Genomic DNA, 19,168 nt, shown 5'->3' with positions numbered 1-19,168 from the left:
CTAAGATGATACATAAGAGGTTGGTTGCAATATGATGATGTGCCTGGGGACAAATCGCGTTAAAGCGCATTTGGTGTAAACGGTAGCAACTGTTGTTACGATAATTTTAGGGTTCTACTAGCTCTAGATTATAAATTTCAGTAAGTAATTAAAAAAACAGCGGCGCTTTTTAATTTTTTTTTTTTATGTGTACCTATACTTATTATAAATTTTGATATCTAGATTCTAGACTGATGATTTTGTACGACATCAGCATACCTACGGTATCTTCTAGAAATAAAATCGGTTTATACGTCTATATTCTTTTATTTTATTCCTTTACGTGTTATAACGTTTTAACTATGTAGGTAGTTATTTTGCAGTAAATTTTAGACCATAGTCCATACAAGCTGTACTGTAGTTGATTGTAAGCAAAACGTTTTGAAGAAGCTAATTTAAGAATACGACATGAGGTGCTAAATCTGTGGTTATTAAGTAATGTTAATTGTAACAAAGCGAAAGCAAGTAGCTGTAACTTAAATAAAAATTATGTACTTTACATAAGGGTGAGGCCGCCAGTTTTTGCTGATTTGGCCAGTGCTAAATTATTGCCAAGTAGGTAGAAGTATCTATGCTACCAACGCAATAATTCAGTAATTATTGCGTCGGTAGCATAGATACTTCTACTGCAGGAAAGTGTCTGCGCTACTCTACTCACTCTACTGTAGGTATACTAAAATGGCAGCGAATTTTCATTTCTACGCTACCGTAGCGTTAACAAAATCAAACTTATCTCTGTAAATAATACACAATGTGGTTTGTATTTGTTATGTATGCGCATTGACAATGTTACAATTTTAATAAATCAGTTCACGCTCGACTCCCGTCTTTCATTGACTTCTCCCGAGATATAACACTGGCAACGAGGCCTATCTAATCGCGTGCGAATTATAATAAACTAGATGTCCGCGCGGCTTCGCCCGCGTAAATTAGGAATTTCACAGAAACCGTACATTTTCGAATAAAAATAGCTATAAATACTCCTTTCACGTGGTCTACTCTATATAAGTGCCAAATATTGCTATAAAAATTGCTCCAGTAGTTCGTGAGATAAACCCTTTCTAATGTTTTCCCCGTTTTTACCACATTTTCCTGAGTTTCTTCGGTCGTATTAGTCTTAGACCCAATTTCACCAACCTCTGTTTGTTAAATCCTAACAAGGCATTACTTAACGGACTGTGGAAAATTAAACAGACTGTTAAAATACTTATGTCCCACAGTAAAAATTTAACAGCGGATTAGTAAATGCAACGTTAAGTGAACAACGAGTGAATAACATTCAATTCGTTCGTTCTTGTTATAAGGCGACGAAATTGCAATGTACAAGTTTAATACGACATGTTGGCTGCAATGTGTCATTTTCACCTTATTCATATAATACGTCATCTGGTAGATAATGCGACCAAATTAAAATATCACTGATCGCATACATTTGTTACACTACAATAGTTCTTTTTAATTTACCAGGTTAATAGATAATTATGATCTGTCAAAGCTGAAAACATGAATCATGATACAAACTTTTATTTACTTATTTCGGCTTGGTAATTTTGATACAAGTCAGTGTATTTGCAATGTCAAGGAAAATCCGAGGGCTGAATTTTTGACAAAATGAAAATAAATAATTATGCATAATATGTAAGGATGTGGCGAAACATAGATAAGTATTATAGTATAGATGTAGTCTTAGCCCGTCATCGCGTGGCCATTTTGTGCTTATTTTCATACAAGTAGTGTGCGCTTATTTTCTTGAATATTTCTATTTGTTGACTATTTCGAAGCACTTTATGATACAGGAAAGAAAGTCAATTAGTTCATGATATCGATTAACTATAGTTCAAGTGATGAGAAACCGTAAACACACGTAAAAAGCTATGCAATTTTTATAGCCAAATTATTAATTGATGTGACATTTTTAGCACTAATGCCTTATATAGAACGAATAAGGGATTAATAAACTTATAAATTATCTTTTTAGCTTACAAAAATACCGATTGAAAAGCCCAAAAAACGTTATTCAAAACTTACGTATTTAATGTTGAATCCACGTGTTTGAGGCTTTGACTATTCTTATGGTTTATTATTTAGCGGAACCACAAAAGTCAACAATATCTAGCATTAAATGTTCACTAAAAACCTTTATTAACACTTTTATTACATGAAATATGCCGACCGACTCCTTTGTTATGTCCTAGTAGTAGTAAAAAACAAACATGACGAATCTATAAGGGTTCCGTTTTTGCCATTTGGCTACGGAATCCCAAAAAGGTATACTTATAAGGGTAGGAATTTAATGTTTGTTTTTTTATTGACTTTCGTTTTGTTAATTACACATTTTTCGTAAAAAATTATAGTTTTTTAGTTAATTATGAAAAACCACTTTAAGACAAGTATTTTTGTCACGAAAAAACATAATCTCTGATCTTTAGCCCCAATTTCACCAAGGACTGTTAAAGTTAACGCTCGAATTAGTATCACGTTACCTCTTTCATTTTTCTTATGAATGAAAGAGAAGACATGACATTTTAACAAGCTGTTAACACTAACATACGTTGGTGAAATTGGGGCTTAATAACTCAGAAAGTATTGATTTATTCCTAAAATTTTATATCACAAATTTCGTTTAGAATTTGTGTTGAATCTATAGATTCCTGGGATTATTTTTACTAAAAAAAATTACCCCCGAAATGGGGTGGCATTCACCTCCAGAGAAAAAACGCAAGTTGACACCATGGTCTATGCCACTTTTGCTTCTTAAATTTTAATGAAATTCGATGGAGAACTCAACTCAACGAAATCAGAGGTTCATCGAACCCTTCACTTTTTACCCTTCACTACTAATTCACAATCTCATACTAATAACGGTAAAGCCGATAATTATGTAATGAGGACGATAGAACACAAATCATAAAGTTGCAATTTCAGAATAAATGTAATTAATATGATTGTGAATAAAACTTAATACCTAACGTATAAAATTTCAAATGTCAGTAGGGGTGGCAAAAATCGAATAGCCTACTGGCGGCAAATTTGTAAATCCGCCACTGCCGCCGCCGCGCTTCACGCATTTAACCTATCCTTCTTATTAAGGAGGATAGGTTTATAATGCTTGAAGCGCTAAACACTAAATGAATTTGAAAGATGAAAGAAAACAAGATGAAATACTTACAGAATGAAATTTATTATGAGGATGATTACACACAAATGATTAAGCACAGTGAAATGACAAGAGTGAGAAAAAGCACAGAAAACAGTATGGAAAAGGACAAATGAAAATATGCAGTGAAATTATGAGAAATGATATTACGATCTAACTACGTAAGCAGTAAGCACAGATAGTCTAAGCGGAGTAGACAGAATTAAGTAGCAGGGACATGACCACGAAGCTAAAACAAAGGAGGTGTCGTAATCGAATTCCCTTAAGAAACGACGGGTGACAACTTGCGGGGTGAGGGGGTGTCAAGCTCCGCCCACTTTTCAATATTTCATCTATCAATTAAAAGCTAAACTACTTAGGTACTAGCTTAGGTCGATGTTGATGTTACTACGTAGTTCAGCTATCTTACACTAGATGTCATTATTATTTATAACAAAAAATTAAAACCGACTTCCAATGACAAAAATAATATGAACTAAAAAGTATTAAATAACTCTTACTCTATAATAGTAGTGCCTTTTTCAGAATTCGTCTAAATCTCAACTATTTCTGTACGCATACTACAGTCTTCATTACTTTGAAGTCGGTACCAGCTAATTTTATCGTGAGTTCAGTCAATGTCAGAATATCTGAAGCTTTTGGGACTGGTAATACCTAATGAAATGACTGGAAATATCTAATTAAATGGCGACCACGTATTTAGTGAAGTGTGATGACCCATGGCATAATTAGGATTTTGATGATGATGATCAAATAAATTGATGTGTTGGCTTATGCTTTCAGTTCTTTAAACAACGCCGAAATCCCCGAACCCGTATCTATAAGGATTCAAAAGTTCTGCTGGGTACCTTCGGATCCAGGGTATAACCTGATGCAAAATCTTACTTTTTGGTAGCATTTAAGTACCTCGAATGCTTTAGAAAAAATTGAAATCACTATATGTTTCCATACAAATTTCAAGGAGTCCCCTCGGAGTCCCATCATCAGATCACCACTTTTGTGAACGTGGTACCAAATTCGAGTTAAACCCTATACAACACAAAAATAATTTTGAAAATCGGATCACAAACGGCTGAGTTATCGTTGAACATACAAAAAAAAAAAAGATACATACAGCCGAACGTATAACCTCCTCCTTTTTGGAAGTCGGTAAAAATTCTTGAACATTATGGGACGTACTCAGAACTTTAAAAAATGTATATTAATTATACTTAATAAGTTCAATGAATAAAATTAGGGTTAGTATTTTGACCGATTTTTATGTAAAATAAGGGGACAAACGAATAAACGGGTCACGTGATGGGAAGCAACTTCCGTCGCCCATGGACACTCGCAACATCAGAACAGCTGCAGGTGCGTTGCCGGCCTTTTAAGAGGTAATAGGGTAGGGGAGGGTAGGGAAGGGAATAGGGTAGGATATTGAATTGACATAACCCGACTAACTGACGTAGGTCTGCATCTGTCAACTGCGGCCTATGGGCTATGAATCAATTTCTACGATGGTAAGTACATGAAAGATGATAATCCACGCGCGATCAGAATGGGATCGCAGTGACAGTTTTGTTTGCTAAAAAAGTAGCGTTAGCAAAAATATTCTGATAAAATTAATTTATAGGTAAGTAATCGACCAATTCTGTCGAACGAAGTGTATTACGGTTTTTAGTATTCAAGTATAATAACTGCAATAAACTTATGCAGAATTATACGCATTTACGTATGTATTATCTTTCAAAGGTCTGGCCATCTAGTGTCAATTAGTATAATTAACGCTGAAATTTAATATGTTCTAGAACTTTAATATTTAAATTACATTTAAAATTATTAACAAATGAAATGTGATGGTATTTATATTATCAGAACGTCTGTCTGAGTGTTTTCGACATTGTAAAACACAATACTTCATCCTTTCCTTGTTAAAAACGCAAAAAACAAATTTATTGGGAGCCTCTTTACGTGTGTACCTGACAAACGCTGAAAGTGTAGTAACTTAAGCCCCACCCACAATGATGACGTCCTGACCTAGTTGAAAATTACTGTGATTTTCAACTAGGTCAGGACGTCACAGTTGCTTAGGCCAGCTCCTCTTTGTATTAGCTTCATGAGTAGGACGCAACATTCTCGTATAGTTCTTGCAATCTACGAGCGCGCGTAGCCTTTATTTGTAGTTGGAAATACGAATAGACATTTTCGTTAGTGTGCGTACCTAACAGAGCAGTCAGTAGCGAGCGCGCGTGGTCATAGTTATTCGTAAACTACAAAGAAAAATTTATGCAATGTGGCTAAATGATTATTATGGTTCCTCGGGATGTCTCTTCGTCACGTGATACTTCAAGCTGGGCCACTGCACGAAGCTCTCCCCGCACAACTTGCACACGAATCTTCGGTCATTCAAATGTATCCTCATATGTATTTCCAAATATTTTGCCGTTTTAAAACTCTTGTCGCAAACATTGCACTCAAAAGGTCGTTCGGAGCGATGAACGAACATATGCTTGTTTAAATCATAGGCACGGGCACATTTCTTATGGCAGACGTCACATTCGTAGTTTCGTTCTCCCATGTGAAATGTTCTCTGATGACGCAACAATTTGAATTCGTACGCGAACTTTCTGCCGCAGGCGTTGCACTTCGGCATGGGCACTCCGTGGGCTTCCTCCATGTGCGCCGGCCGCTTGTGACTCGGCACCAAGACATCACAGAGGTGGCAGCTACGAAATTGTCGGCGTTTCTTCAAATGCACCTCATTGTAATGTTGCTTGACAAGATCCTTTTTCTTAAACACTTTCTGGCAAATCTTACACGAAAACACCGTTGCCCCGTCCTCGTTTGTAGTTAGCGTGTATCTCGGATCTTCTTCTTGTTTACCTAGAACAATGATGAAAAACTTAAAGCAGATATGTTACTACCGCGCGCGTTTTGAAGATTCAAATACGGCCCAATTGGGCCGTCTGTTGTTTAGTCTGCATCGAGCGCAGTCACGAACGTGCCACGTCTTGTCTTACCTAAATAAATTGAAAATGACGTCGTGCGTGTATCGAAAATGTACCAATTATGACTCGAAAGTAAACAAAACACATGGAATCTCTTACCACATGTCTTGATTGCATTAAATACCTCGATTATTTACATTTCCAATTTTTTATTTACATTGTAAATTTTATTTTTTTAAAAGACAAATTTTCCACTTTTTTACTAAAAAGTGGCCCCGTGCGAGTTTCTTACGCCGGTTCTTCTCGCCGGGTTAGTTCCCGAACCGGTGGTAGGCAACATGTAGTTCAGCATTCTGAAAATATTTGATTCAAATTTATTCAGAAATAAAACAATTTTTATTTATTTATTTTATTTAATTATTTTTTCGAACAAACTGGTAAAAATCGAATTTTCTTCATAGCTCAGGCGAAGAAAGAGACAGCGATACGATTCGACGTTTAAAAATAGAACTTAAATACAGTTTATATTTTATGTACACAATACAGTAACAAATGAGAAAACAAATTTAACATTTGCTTTTTTATGACTCATTCTTAACTTTCGTTAAACTTCCTACCATTGTTTTTGTATTGTTTTCTCATCAATATTGTACTCATTATATTTCGTTGACGTAAACAACGTTGTTATTTTATCGCATTCTTTTCGAATGGACTTTATTCCAATGGTAAAGTTTATCTGGTGATTGAAAAATCAGCACTTACTATACAATAATAATAAATTACAAGACCACAGCAACTAATTTTTCCCCATTGATTGGGCACCAGTCACGTATCTGGCAACCCGATTATCTACACACACTGCGTCTTTTTACATTTTATTATGTAATAACAACTAGGAGACCATATTTCAGCCCAAAAAAATGACATCAAGTTCTTATGTCTATGATACTCGATTTTCGATCCACTGTACACCGCGCGTCCGTCGGCGGAAAGTGCTCGCGGAACTTCGCGACGCCTCGAGGCGCCTCGTGACGACGCGGTCGCGGGAAGCCGCGAGCACTTTCCGCCGACGGACCGCGCACGGCCGCCCCCGGCGCCTCGAGCACTTTTGAAGTTTTCAAGCGATACTAGTAGTAATAAGTATGTAATTAAGTTTAAAATTATTTCACACTAAAAGTGCTCTTCGCGCCGCTGCCGGCCGCTGCCGATCCGGTGTGAATTGGGCCTTACACCGGCCTGAGGGTGGAGCGTGTGCACTCTCGCCAAAAAAGTTCAGTTCATTTGTGGTGAGAGCGCCGACTCAACTTTTATCCATCTTCTAGGTGGAGGAGTTCTGGCCCACCGGTGGTGCGGTGTGGTTTACCAGAGGTACCGGGGGAGGCTCCCACACGAATCGCGCATCAGGTCGCCGAAATACACTTTACGTGATAAACTGTAGTGTGATTGTGAATAATATTGTTCGGCGTGCATCCGTTGTCTGATTGCCATAACAAAAGTTTTTACTTAGCATTGGATTAGACGACGTGTCACGTGATGTACATTGTACGCTACCTAGTTTATACTAAATTAATTTATTATTATTGTGTGCTAAATAAAGAATTTGAATTTGAATGTGCAGTTTTACTTTTAGTGCAATGGCATGTTGCACATGATTAGCAAAATAAAAAAAATAACGTAAACTACCAGTCATTGGACAGCTAAGGATTTTTTTTACAGAAATAGGTAGCTGTTGTTACGGATACGGACAGTAGTGCCATCTAGCGTCAAACCAGCAAAATTTATCGAGGGAACACAGACAACATAAATCCCCTACTCAATACTAGATGGCGTTAGGTGCACCTTCTAGAAAAGTCCAACACTTGTTTACGCGAATCGGGTAAGGAACTTTCTGGAACTCGACTCGCCCATATAAATAGCCGCAGGTAGACGGGCCAGTAATTCAGTTCGATACGAGCTATCATCAAGGCGACTTCGAAGTGAAAACAGATGATATACGTGGGAGAGCCATGCTTCGGCACGAATGGGCCGGCTCGACCGGATAAATACCACGTTCTCACAGAAAACCGGTGTGAAACAGCGCTTGCGCTGTGTTTCGCCGAGTGAGTGAGTTTACCGGAGGCCCAATCCCCTAACCCCTACCCTATTCCCTTCCCTACCCTCAACTATTCCCTTCCCTTCCCTTCCCTACCCTCCCCTATTACCCTATTCCCTCTTAAAAGGCCGGCAACGCACTTGCAGCTCTTCTGATGCTGCGAGTGTCCATGGGCGACGGAAGTTGCTTTCCATCAGGTGACCCATTTGCTCGTTTGCCCCCTTATTTCATTAAAAAAAAAAACAATAGTGTGTGAACCAGTGAAACCGACGACTTGGCTACGACCTAGGACAGTGATAGTGCTTAGTGTTTTTGGACCTAGTGCTTTGTGTAACCAAGTGTTTGTGAATAAAGTCTTCAAGTGAGTCAGCAGGTCTTTCTCTCCGAATCCTTCGAACCCTAGCACGTAACACTGTCAAAAATTAAGTACTTTGCATGCATTCATTCGCATTCACTTTCCAACAATAATACTCGTAACATCCTTCTATAATGTGAACTAAAAAGTATTAAATAATGTTTCCTATCTAATGCTAAGTACTCACATGCGGTTTTGCTCGATAGTTTTACTCCAAATCCAGTAATAATTACTATGTGGACCGCAAAACTGACAGCTCGAAGGCTCGCATCGAACCGGTTTGATGGAATGAAATATATCGATTTAGAATAAAACTATCGAGCAATGCTGAATGTGTGGACGAAATCCCGAGCCGCGCGTTTTGCTCGACGTTATAGGGACCGTGCTAAGCGATGACACTGCCACTAGTGACGAGTAGCCGAAACTTTTTACGGAAATTTTATTGTCAAGCTACAGAAAATTTTAAGAGTTCTTGAGAAAATCGAGTGTTTTCGTGCATTGTTGTATTCCCGGATTTTCTAATACATACAAGAAAAACAAAGGCAAATCGAACGATGTAAAATTTTACTATTTTTCTGCCAAAAGTATTCACATGCCTTGGCTTATTGAAAAACGAAAGAAATGGATAAAAGCCGGTAAAAACATACGTAAGCATTAAAAATGTTCCATGAATGTTATGTGTAGACTCGTAAAAACACTGAATTTTGTAGATTATAAACGTAAATTCATTTTTGATCAATGATGATAGAATATCATAGTTTTTGATGAACACAATATGAACCTAACCTATAACCGTTGCTTCTTTCAGTAAATATCCAAACTGGCTTCTATCTAAATTGATATACATACATATAACATAAGCACCGCTCATTTAATTAGCATAAATTTGCATCAAAAGTAAGGATAATCTTGAGAAGTCCTGCCAGGAATTCAACACTGAGGATAGTATTGAACTTGAACCATCTGGTCAAAGTGTTGGTTCTCAAAAGGATGATTCTTCAAGTAGGAAAAAGATTATAGTGCAGTCTTTGTGCGTTATTTAAAGAATACTTATATGGTGTTTGTACTGATGAGGTCCAGACTGAAATTAGTTAAAAATAGTGACAGACAAAAGTTGTGAAGATGGTATCGAGCGAATCGCAGAAGGTTGATGAAATAAAAGCATTTATTTTTTCAATTCAATTCGATTCAATTCAATTCAATTCGTTTATTTGCTATAAAAGTGGTGAATACAGTAGGTGGTAATGATTATTTTCTTAAGATCTAACACTTTTAGCTATGTATAAAATAGCATGCAAATATATATTTAAATTATAATCATGTACAAAAATATGTTTTACACTAAAAATATTCAAATCAATTTTATACATAAGTTATCAATCATCATTAATAATAGTAATAATTAAACATATTATCATAAAGTTATAATATAAGTAATTATAATCATACAAAATATATTTTACGCTAACAATACCTATTCAAATCAATTTTTACATACTTAGTAATAATTAAACATGTCATGAGAGTAATGAGAAATCTATATATTTATGTCAAGAAATTAAATAAAGTAAAAATGTCAATTAATTTAAAAACTATTGTCATAAAATAAAATAAGTTAATGTCAACTGTTTAAGAATTCCTTTACATCATAATAAGATTCATTTATTAGCATTCTTTTTAGTTCTCTAATAGACTGTTTTTTAGACAAGTGTTTTATGTGATCTGGTATTTTGTTATAAATCTTTACACACATTGTATATGCATTATTTAGAAAAAGAGTTGTTTTTGGTTTTTTATTTATAATTAATCTATTTGAATTTCTAAAATATTTAGTTGGGTTTGTGTCAATCAATTGTGTAAAAATGTCCCTATTGTGTATAACGAATTTAAATATTTCTAAAATGTACATGCTAGGTAGAGTCAATATGTTGAATTTTTTAAAGAAAGGCTTACATGACTCATACGGTGGAATCTTAGCTATAGCACGAATACATTTCTTTTGCACAATGAATGCTTTGTCTATATGCGTTGAGTTTCCCCAGACAACTAGACCATATCGCAGGACTGAGGACACGTAGCCGTGATAGGCTGTAATTGAGGTTTGGATACTAACTGTCCATGCTAACCTGCGCAAGACAAAAACAAATTTGTTCAGTTTTGAACAAACTTTATCTATGTGTGCATGCCAATTACAGTGTTTGTCAAATTGTACGCCTAAAAACAAGTTTTCCTCAACTTCCTCTATTTTTTCATTATTGTGTGTTAATTTTAAGTCAACGGGTTTTTTGTTATAAGTTCTAAATTGTATATACCTAGTTTTATTAACATTAATTTTAAGGTTATTACATGTCAGCCATTCAATTAAATATCTAAGTGTCAAGTTTATGTCATTTTCGATTTTATTCACGTCCGATTTATTATATGTAAATATTATAGATATGTCATCAGCAAATAATGTAAATTTATAATTATTCATGATTATTGGATTATTAATTTTAATGGGAATGTCATTTATGTAAAACAAGAATAGCTGAGGACCTAGTACAGAGCCTTGTGGAACTCCATATTCATTAAGTAAGACTGCAGATTCAGTATTGACTAATTCATTATCTCCGTTAATGTTTTCTATTATTGTGTATTGCGTTCTATTTTCAAGGAAGGCCTTAATCCAATTTTATTAATCCATAAGCATTTTCAGTAATTATTATATAAGTATTTTTGCATCTTAATTATTTAATTTGCAATATTTATCAAGTTTTTACTTTCTATGCTGATGGATGCTACTAATTACTTTTTCAGATATTTTCTTAGATAACTAGATAAGCTTTATACATTTTTATTCACGCTATCGTTCTTTGTTTACGGTTAGAAACTCATCCATACTCAATATTATAAATGCGAAAGTGTGTCTGTCTGTTAGCACTTCACGCCCCAACCGCTAAACCAATTTTGCTGAAATTTGGTATGGATTTACTTTGAGCACCGGGAAAGGACATAGGATACTTTTTATCCCGGGAAGATGTACGGTTCTCGCGCTATAAATGATTTTTGGCGCAACGGAGTCGCGGGCGTCATCTAGTATTTTACTTTAATCCTTCGATCGCGGATTCTTGGAAATCTGTTGTTGTTCTCGCGGCCGCATGTGGTCACATGGGAGTGTAAGTATTTATTCATTTTATAGTCTAAAACATAAAAAATCACTTATAAACTAGCCGGGGTCAATGAGAATGCGAAGCCAAAGTCACTCACAAGTTACTTCTTTTACTCGCGTCGTGTCGCTGCTGTCGAATTACGACGCCCTCTATAGTTTCTGCACGGTCCCTATTGCTCGATCGATCAAAATCGTATGTGAGTACTTACACTAATAGTGCCTTTTTCCGAATTCGGCTAAACCTCAACTATTTCTATACTCGATCTTCATAATTTTGAAGTCGGTGCCAGTTCCAAAAGTTTCAAATATTCTGGCAGACTGAAGATTCAGCTATCTGGTACCGACTTCAAAATGAAGATTGAGTAAGTACCTACATAAATAGTTGAGGTTTAGCCGAATTCGGAAAAAGGCACTATTTGATAGGAAATTTTTTTTAATACTTTTTAGTTCACATTATAAGGATGTTAAATTGTTTTTACCTTGGAAGTCGGTGTTAATTTTTTGTAATTGTAAAGTGAATGCCCCTCAATATTAATTCCATTATTATTTATGTCGTATAAAAACCACAAACTTTTATTTTTACGATCAAAGTGTAAAGTGTCCCTCTACTAAAAATTGAAAATGACTCGTATTTTACCCTACTTAATTCTTGTATGTTTTCGGTAAGCATATACCTATACTGTACTCGGCGAAACATGGCGGTAGCGGTCATTGACTCCCTGTCAAAAACTTGTCATTTTCTATATAAACGTTTACAATGAAGTGTCAGATGTTGTCAATCGCGGCTTTGTATAGAAAATAACAAGATTTTGACAGGGAGTCAATGACCGCTACCGCCATGTTTCGCCGAGTACATTTTAGTATAGTTAGCGACCACATATTTTTCTATTAAACACGTTGTAGGTTTGTAATATGACGTAATACTTTACCACTTTACCAGCCAAATTATCAAGGCGTCGCCTTAAAAGGAGAAATTAAGTTGCAGAGGGTGAGCCAAGATATTTTCTTCATCGCTTATTTGTACAAAGTGCAGTTAAACCTTCCTGCCAAATTTTGATATATTGATCCTTGTTAAAAATAAAAATACACGTATTTTTTCTTTTATAATCACTCAGGATTAAAATGTTGAGAAATGGCTTCCGAAAGTTATCCTACCAAACACCAATAAATATGGACACATGCGCCATGCGCAGCCCGCGCCGCCCTCCCGCTTCTTAGTTCTTTTATTATCATAAGTTCTTGTTATTATCATAAGTTGCGAATTTTCCCTTCATACTTTGACGGGCTTAGGACCGTCAAAATGTAACGGACGTAGGTATGTTTAGGATAAAATTAATTGATACATTTCAAAAGAATGGAAAAATTACAACTTTTTTATTACGAACAATAAGCACTTTAGAAATTTATAATAAATCTAAACCACATCCTTTGCATTTAGGCGTGTTAAAAAAAATCAATCAACTTTTGTACCTACAACTAATTAAAAACCAAAACCACCCACCTCTCCTATAATGCGTGATTCAAATGCCAACCCTCGGTTTCTGTGAATTGACATTGCTGGTTAGCCATTTGCAGCGGTAACTTTGGGTCCCTGTTGACGAAAAATGCGGGAACGTAGGTGAATGAAATTTTTCACAGTTAAAGTTTATATGGTGAAGGAGTGCATCGAACGAATATTATTATGTTGAAATGATGCTTTTATCATACATTTTTTAATAAATAAAACATTACACACGCAACAATGTCTACACTAGGATCTTTTGAATGACAAGCCTATACAACCGAATATATTCTTTTTGGTAGCTCCAATACGATTTTAACTTTCATTTAAAATTGAGTGAGCTGTAATTTGGGAATAAAAGGAGGGAAAGAGCCGATTTTACTAACCTATTTTTCGTTCTGTAGCTCATTGCGAGAGCCCTCTTTTCTTCTTTGCTTAACACAGATTTTTCACACTTGGCATAGTTCTATAGGCTATCGCGCATAGTAATGACGTAGAAATTACAATTCGTTAGTTTCATAGCGGCGGTCAGAGGTTCGTTGTACGAGCGGATCGTTAAGGAGCCCATATGACCCTAACTTGACTACATACTTTAACCTAGATCTCAAAATCTGTAAGGTGTAAAAAACTGATTTTTTGACACAAGTAACTTCAGTTCATAAAGATTAAATGCTAATGACGAAAACACGATTACTCAAAAAATGCTCGATAGTTTCTTTTTTACAAAAAACCTTGTTTTAGACACATTTTTGCTTGGATCTTCGAAGTTTGCTGTCTTTTCTTTAATATTTTTTAATAACTAAAAAGGTATTGATAAAACCTTAATTTGCTCTAAACACATTTTTTTTATAATCATTATAGTTCGTCTTTTATTCAATTAAAACTAACTCGGCGATGATTCCGCGCCGTCCTTTTTCACCTGGCATATGAAAGACGGGAGTGAGTGTGAAGAGAGAAGGACGATGTTTGATTTTAGAGTCAGGTGAGCTCTTAATACTGACACACGAAGACAAAAACTGCTCTTTATACAGGGTGCAATTTAACTTTCCTGCCAAATATGGATATGTTGATCCTTTTTTTTTTTTTTTTTATTCTTTATTTATAGGCCTTACATCGTAAGATTAAGTCGGCCTTAAAACATTAATAATTACAGAAAACTTAGATCTGAATCCCTTAAATACAATGAGTGGATTACATAACTTAAAAATATATCACTGCATTCAGCCTTAAAATTAGATGACATAATGTTATGAACAAAAAAGAACAAATTGTTACATTTAGCATGTTGTATAAGTTCAAGCCTGATACCTTCGTTCCTCCTACATTCCATGAGCATGTGATAGAGGTCCTCGTATCGGTCGCAAGCGGTACAGTTGGGATTGTCCGTTTTCCCCATAAGGTAAATAAAATTATTCAATGGAATGTGGTTTGAACGGAGGCGGAAGGAGAGAGTTAAATCTCTTTTATTGAGATTGGCGTCTGCGAACCAAGGACGTTTCGGTGGTTTGTCTACTAAGGTCCTATACCAAATACCCGAATTTACAGATTTTTGTTGAAAATATTGGTTCCACATATCAAAACAATTTTTCTTAATAGTTCCTAAATAATCATAGCAAAAAGGTGTCACAACAGTAGACGTACCGACGGATCGTGCCGCACTCGCCAAAGCGTCGACAATCTCGTTTCCGGAAATACCTACATGAGAGGGCACCCACTGCAGGCGAACATTAACCCCATTACGTATTAGATTGTAAATACATTTAATAACGAGGAAAGCTTCGGGCCTACCCGTGCTACCCTTACTACAAGACATCAAATGTAAAAGTCCGCTCTTAGAATCAGTAACGATGACGACACGTCGATAGATAGTAGTTTCTATGTATTGCAATGCTTTAAGTATGCCTATTATTTCTACACTCATGATCGGAATGATATTATTGTCAATTAAAAATTGACCTTTGGTCTTAGATTTAGAGTCGTAAAATGCACAACCTGCGAAGTCAGAAGATTTCGAACCGTCCGTGTAAATATGTACGTAGTTACAGTATTTAGTGGACAGTAGCTCAACACTGGCCGCTTTAAGTTCTATCGGGGACATTAACTTTTTAGCCCTATGTACGAGCGGAACTTCGGTAAAACATACGTCCTGAAATGGAATATCGTAACTATGCATATCGAGCTCGTATGGAGGCCAAATGTCGTATCTCGAGATTGGTAAGTGATTAAGATTCTTGTAACTTTCGACGATCACAGGAAGACCGTTCCTGTTCCAATAATGAGTTCCGGAATCAATCTCACTTATAAAATCAACCACAAGTTTTATCAAATAATCGTCGCGGCGCGAAAAAGTTTTAATAAAAAATTTCTCAGATAAAAATTGTCTTCGAATTTTTAAAGGAGGTATGCAAAGTTCGTTTTCTAATACGTGAACAGGCGTAGTCTTGATAAAACCACCGCATTGCCTCAGTGACTGGTTTTGGATAAGATCCAATTTGCTAAGAACGTTCCGATTGGCGTTGGCGAATACGACACTTCCATATTCTAGTCGACTCCTGATAAGACTTATATACAATTTTCTTAGATGAATGGGATGAACTCCCCATTTGAAGCCACTGACACAGCTTAAAATATTATTGTATTTTAGACATTTTTGGTGCGTCTCGTTAACGTGTTTTTTCCAATTCAATCTATGGTCGAACCAAATACCTAAAAATTTTACAAACTTAACAATCTCTAAGGTAACATTATACAATTTAATTTTGACAGAGGGAACGCGATATTTTCGGGTGAATATGCATATTTTAGTTTTACTGAGTGACAACTGTAAACCGATTTCGTTTAAGAGTTTTTCAAAACTATTTAGAGTCTCCTGCATTAGTGAAGCACATTCGGTGATTTCTTTACTACTGCAATATAAAACAAAATCGTCCGCATACTGCCCAATTCTTAATTTTGGGGAAGCCAATACTTTAATTTTAAGTGATCCAATATTAAATAAAGTCGGGGACATGGGGTCCCCCTGTGCCAAACCGTCGCGACAAATTCTCACGATCACCTCACCGTTCGTCAATTTATAGACAATAAACCTACAACTGAGAAATTCTCGTACATAATTGCAAATATGGACATCGACACCGAATTCGACGAGACGCTCGATGAGCACCTCGACCGATACACAGTTGTAGGCATCCGCGATGTCCGTAAATGCACACAAAAGGAATTCTTTTTTATTAAAACTGAGTTCCACATCCATGGCGAACCGCGCGAGGCCGTCCAAACAGGATCGTCCTCGACGAAAGCCTATCATATAATCGGGAAAAAAATTATTTCCTTCGAAAAACTGTTCCAGTCTTTTGGTAATAATTTTATTAAAGATTTTGCAAAGACAATTAATCAGCGATATCGGACGATGCTTTAAATCGGCACCGGTGCGTTTAGGTATAGCGATGACTTTAATATTTCGCCATTGATGAGGAATCGTAGAAGTTGTGTAAATCGAGTTATAAATTTTTAACAGAATATGTTTAGCGTTACCTGGGAGGTGATATATCATAGAATACAGCACACCGTCTAAACCGGCAGAAGTATCTTTTCGTTTGATTACAGAAACTAGCTCGGCCATTGTGATATGATAAAACGTTTGATCCCGGGAATTATTAAAAAACTGATTACGCGGCGGGGGAGCCGCGCCATCGGGAGTTAGATTCCTCACGAACTGTTGCGCCTCCTCCTCCGTTAACGTGTTCGTTCTACTCGGATAACCCTTGATCCATCGAAGTTTACGCCACATATCGGTGCAATTCGTTTTATAATCGATACTTTCACAGAATTTCTGCCACGAATCTAGTTTGGCCTGCCGTATTAGTTTTCTGGCTACGACCACCTTCTCTTTGAAAGCTAAATAATTTTCTGTCGTACGGTTTTTGCGAAGTGTTTTAAGAGCGAGCCTCCTTTCCGCTATCGCTCTCGACAGATTTTGATTCCACCACGGCTTCGGTTTGAATTTAGAAAGAGGACCTGCGCTAATTCGTGTCGAAGGTATGAAAGCATCTGCTGCGCTACTAATGATACCGAAAAGGTTATCGTAATTTTCCTGAACACTATCACTAAAAATAAACGAGCTACATTTCGATTCAATGTCCGATTCGTACCCTTCCCAATTTGCTCGTTTAACGTTTCGTTTTGAAAAATTTTCACATAGCGAATGGTTTTTAATTTTGATCATAATAAGTAGATGATCGCTACCAAAATTTTCGTTAGTGACTGCCCACGAACACTCCAGCACCAAATCGGAGCTGGCGAAGGAAATGTCCGGAGAAGAACAGACTATTCTGTCGTGTAATTTTGAAATACGGGTTGGGCTCCCATCGTTTAAGAAGGAAAAGTTATGGTCCGAGCAAGATTCTGCAATCATACGACCTCTGCCATCAGTAGTGTAGGACCAGGAAACATGGTGAGCATTGAAGTCACCTGCTATTAGGGTTTTCCGGCTAAAGAGAGAGAACAATTCGTCAAAATCTCTCTTCCTTATCCTAACATTACTCGGTGAATACACACCTAATACGTATTGAAGTGAACTTTGATTAATCAATTCTACACACAACATATCGAGTTTATTCGATGGTAAATTTAATTCTTTTACTCTAGCTGGAAGTGAGACATGCACTAAAATAATCAAACCACCGAACCCGTCATTTCGATCCTGTCTGAAACAGCAGTAGCCCGATACATTGAAATTTCTATCGCTAGAAAGCCACGTCTCGGAACAAATACATATGTGAACACTTTCCCTGCTCAGAAACGTCTCCAATTCAGCTTTCTTCGGTAAAATACTACGGCTGTTCCATTGTACAATTTTAAGATTCATGATGTTAATATGTGCTAAGTTTTTTAATCATACGAGTAATCCGATTTTTAACTTTTCTTGCCGAAATTTCTTTTATAACTTCTTTTAAAATTTTAACTAACTGTCCAATATCATCCGTGTACGTTAAGCTTATCTGTAGAATATTTTCTTTACCGTACGATTCATCTAAGAAACTCATAAATTCTTTAATCGACATGGGGTAATCGCCGCTTTCCAAAATCTTTTCAATTTCTGTAATCTCCGAGGGTTGTATGTCGATCGTCCTTTTTGGTTTTTTAACAACTTTCTTAGCCGGGTCAGTGTCGTCGATGGAAACTTCGCTCGAGTCAGACTCACTCATAGCCTCGCTATCTGACAACAATATTTCTGTAGGAGCGGGCGCGCTTTGCGACGATTCGGTCGTAGTAGGCGGGTGCGGTCTTTTGAAAGTTACGGGCGGACGGAAATTAGGGACATTTAAAATATCACTAGCGTTGTTAGCGGGATTCGAATTCTCATTCGACTGTGTATTGTTTGGACACTTATTAGCGACGTGACCTTCTTTTTTGCATAAAAAGCACGTCATCGAGTCTGAGGACACGTAAATCCAGTAGGATGTACCATCATAGTCCACCTGAATACGTTCAGGCAAAGTATTAATGATTTCCGGTGGAACGTAAGCCTGCCGACGAAAACTGAGTATATGATTAAACCCGGGCTCGGTGATACCGGCCCGGATAAAAGATACCGGTGAGGCCAATTCTATCTTCATCTCGGTTAACTTTGCTTCAATTACAGAGTGCGGTATTATTGGACATACGTTGGACAGTATAATGCGTTTATTCCTCGTTATCAGAGGACGAATCGGTACTTTCATATTGTTCAATGTGATACACTGATGGACGTCTGTTAACTCTTCGGCGACTTCCTTAGAAGAAACGAATAGGCAAACACGGTTATTAGACATCCTACTGAGGAATCTAATTTTTGCGGGATCGATAATTTTGCCGAAGGCGTAGGCATAGTCTTTTATTTGCATATCGTCTATCGCGTCTACGATCACTGCTTGTTCTTTTGTCGGGAAAACGAACGATTGG

The 19,168-nt window shown here is 36.6% G+C and overlaps 1 protein-coding gene across 1 annotated transcript; it reads right to left on the bottom strand.

Annotated features, from left to right (window-relative positions):
- Nucleotides 1-5,486: 5,486 nt before the first annotated feature.
- On the bottom strand, nucleotides 5,487-18,843 carry LOC121740564 (zinc finger protein 26-like). The gene is made up of 3 exons (XM_042133301.1): nucleotides 18,194-18,843; nucleotides 14,534-14,745; nucleotides 5,487-6,061 (listed from the first exon to the last, which is right to left on the bottom strand). The coding sequence occupies exons 1-3, from the start codon at nucleotides 18,841-18,843 to the stop codon at nucleotides 5,487-5,489; spliced, it is 1,437 nt and encodes a 478-aa protein (XP_041989235.1).
- Nucleotides 18,844-19,168: the final 325 nt, after the last annotated feature.

This window comes from Aricia agestis, chromosome 3 (genome assembly GCF_905147365.1).
Source record: "Aricia agestis chromosome 3, ilAriAges1.1, whole genome shotgun sequence".
Taxonomy (NCBI): Eukaryota; Metazoa; Arthropoda; class Insecta; order Lepidoptera; family Lycaenidae; genus Aricia; species Aricia agestis.
Note: the sequence above shows the minus strand (reverse complement) of the source record. Positions and strands in the feature narration are given on the sequence as shown.

Bases quoted from the DNA above. Each gene is read 5' to 3' on its own strand.
- LOC121740564 (XM_042133301.1), bottom strand. From the start codon at position 18,843: ATGAAGATAGAATTGGCCTCACCGGTATCTTTTATCCGGGCCGGTATC. The intron at 14,746-18,193 runs GTTAGTTAAAAT...TATTTGGTATAG, and splicing joins TACACGGATGATATTGGACA to GACCTTAGTAGACAAACCAC. The intron at 6,062-14,533 runs GTATCAGGCTTG...TCATTGTTCTAG, and splicing joins GGAATGTAGGAGGAACGAAG to GTAAACAAGAAGAAGATCCG.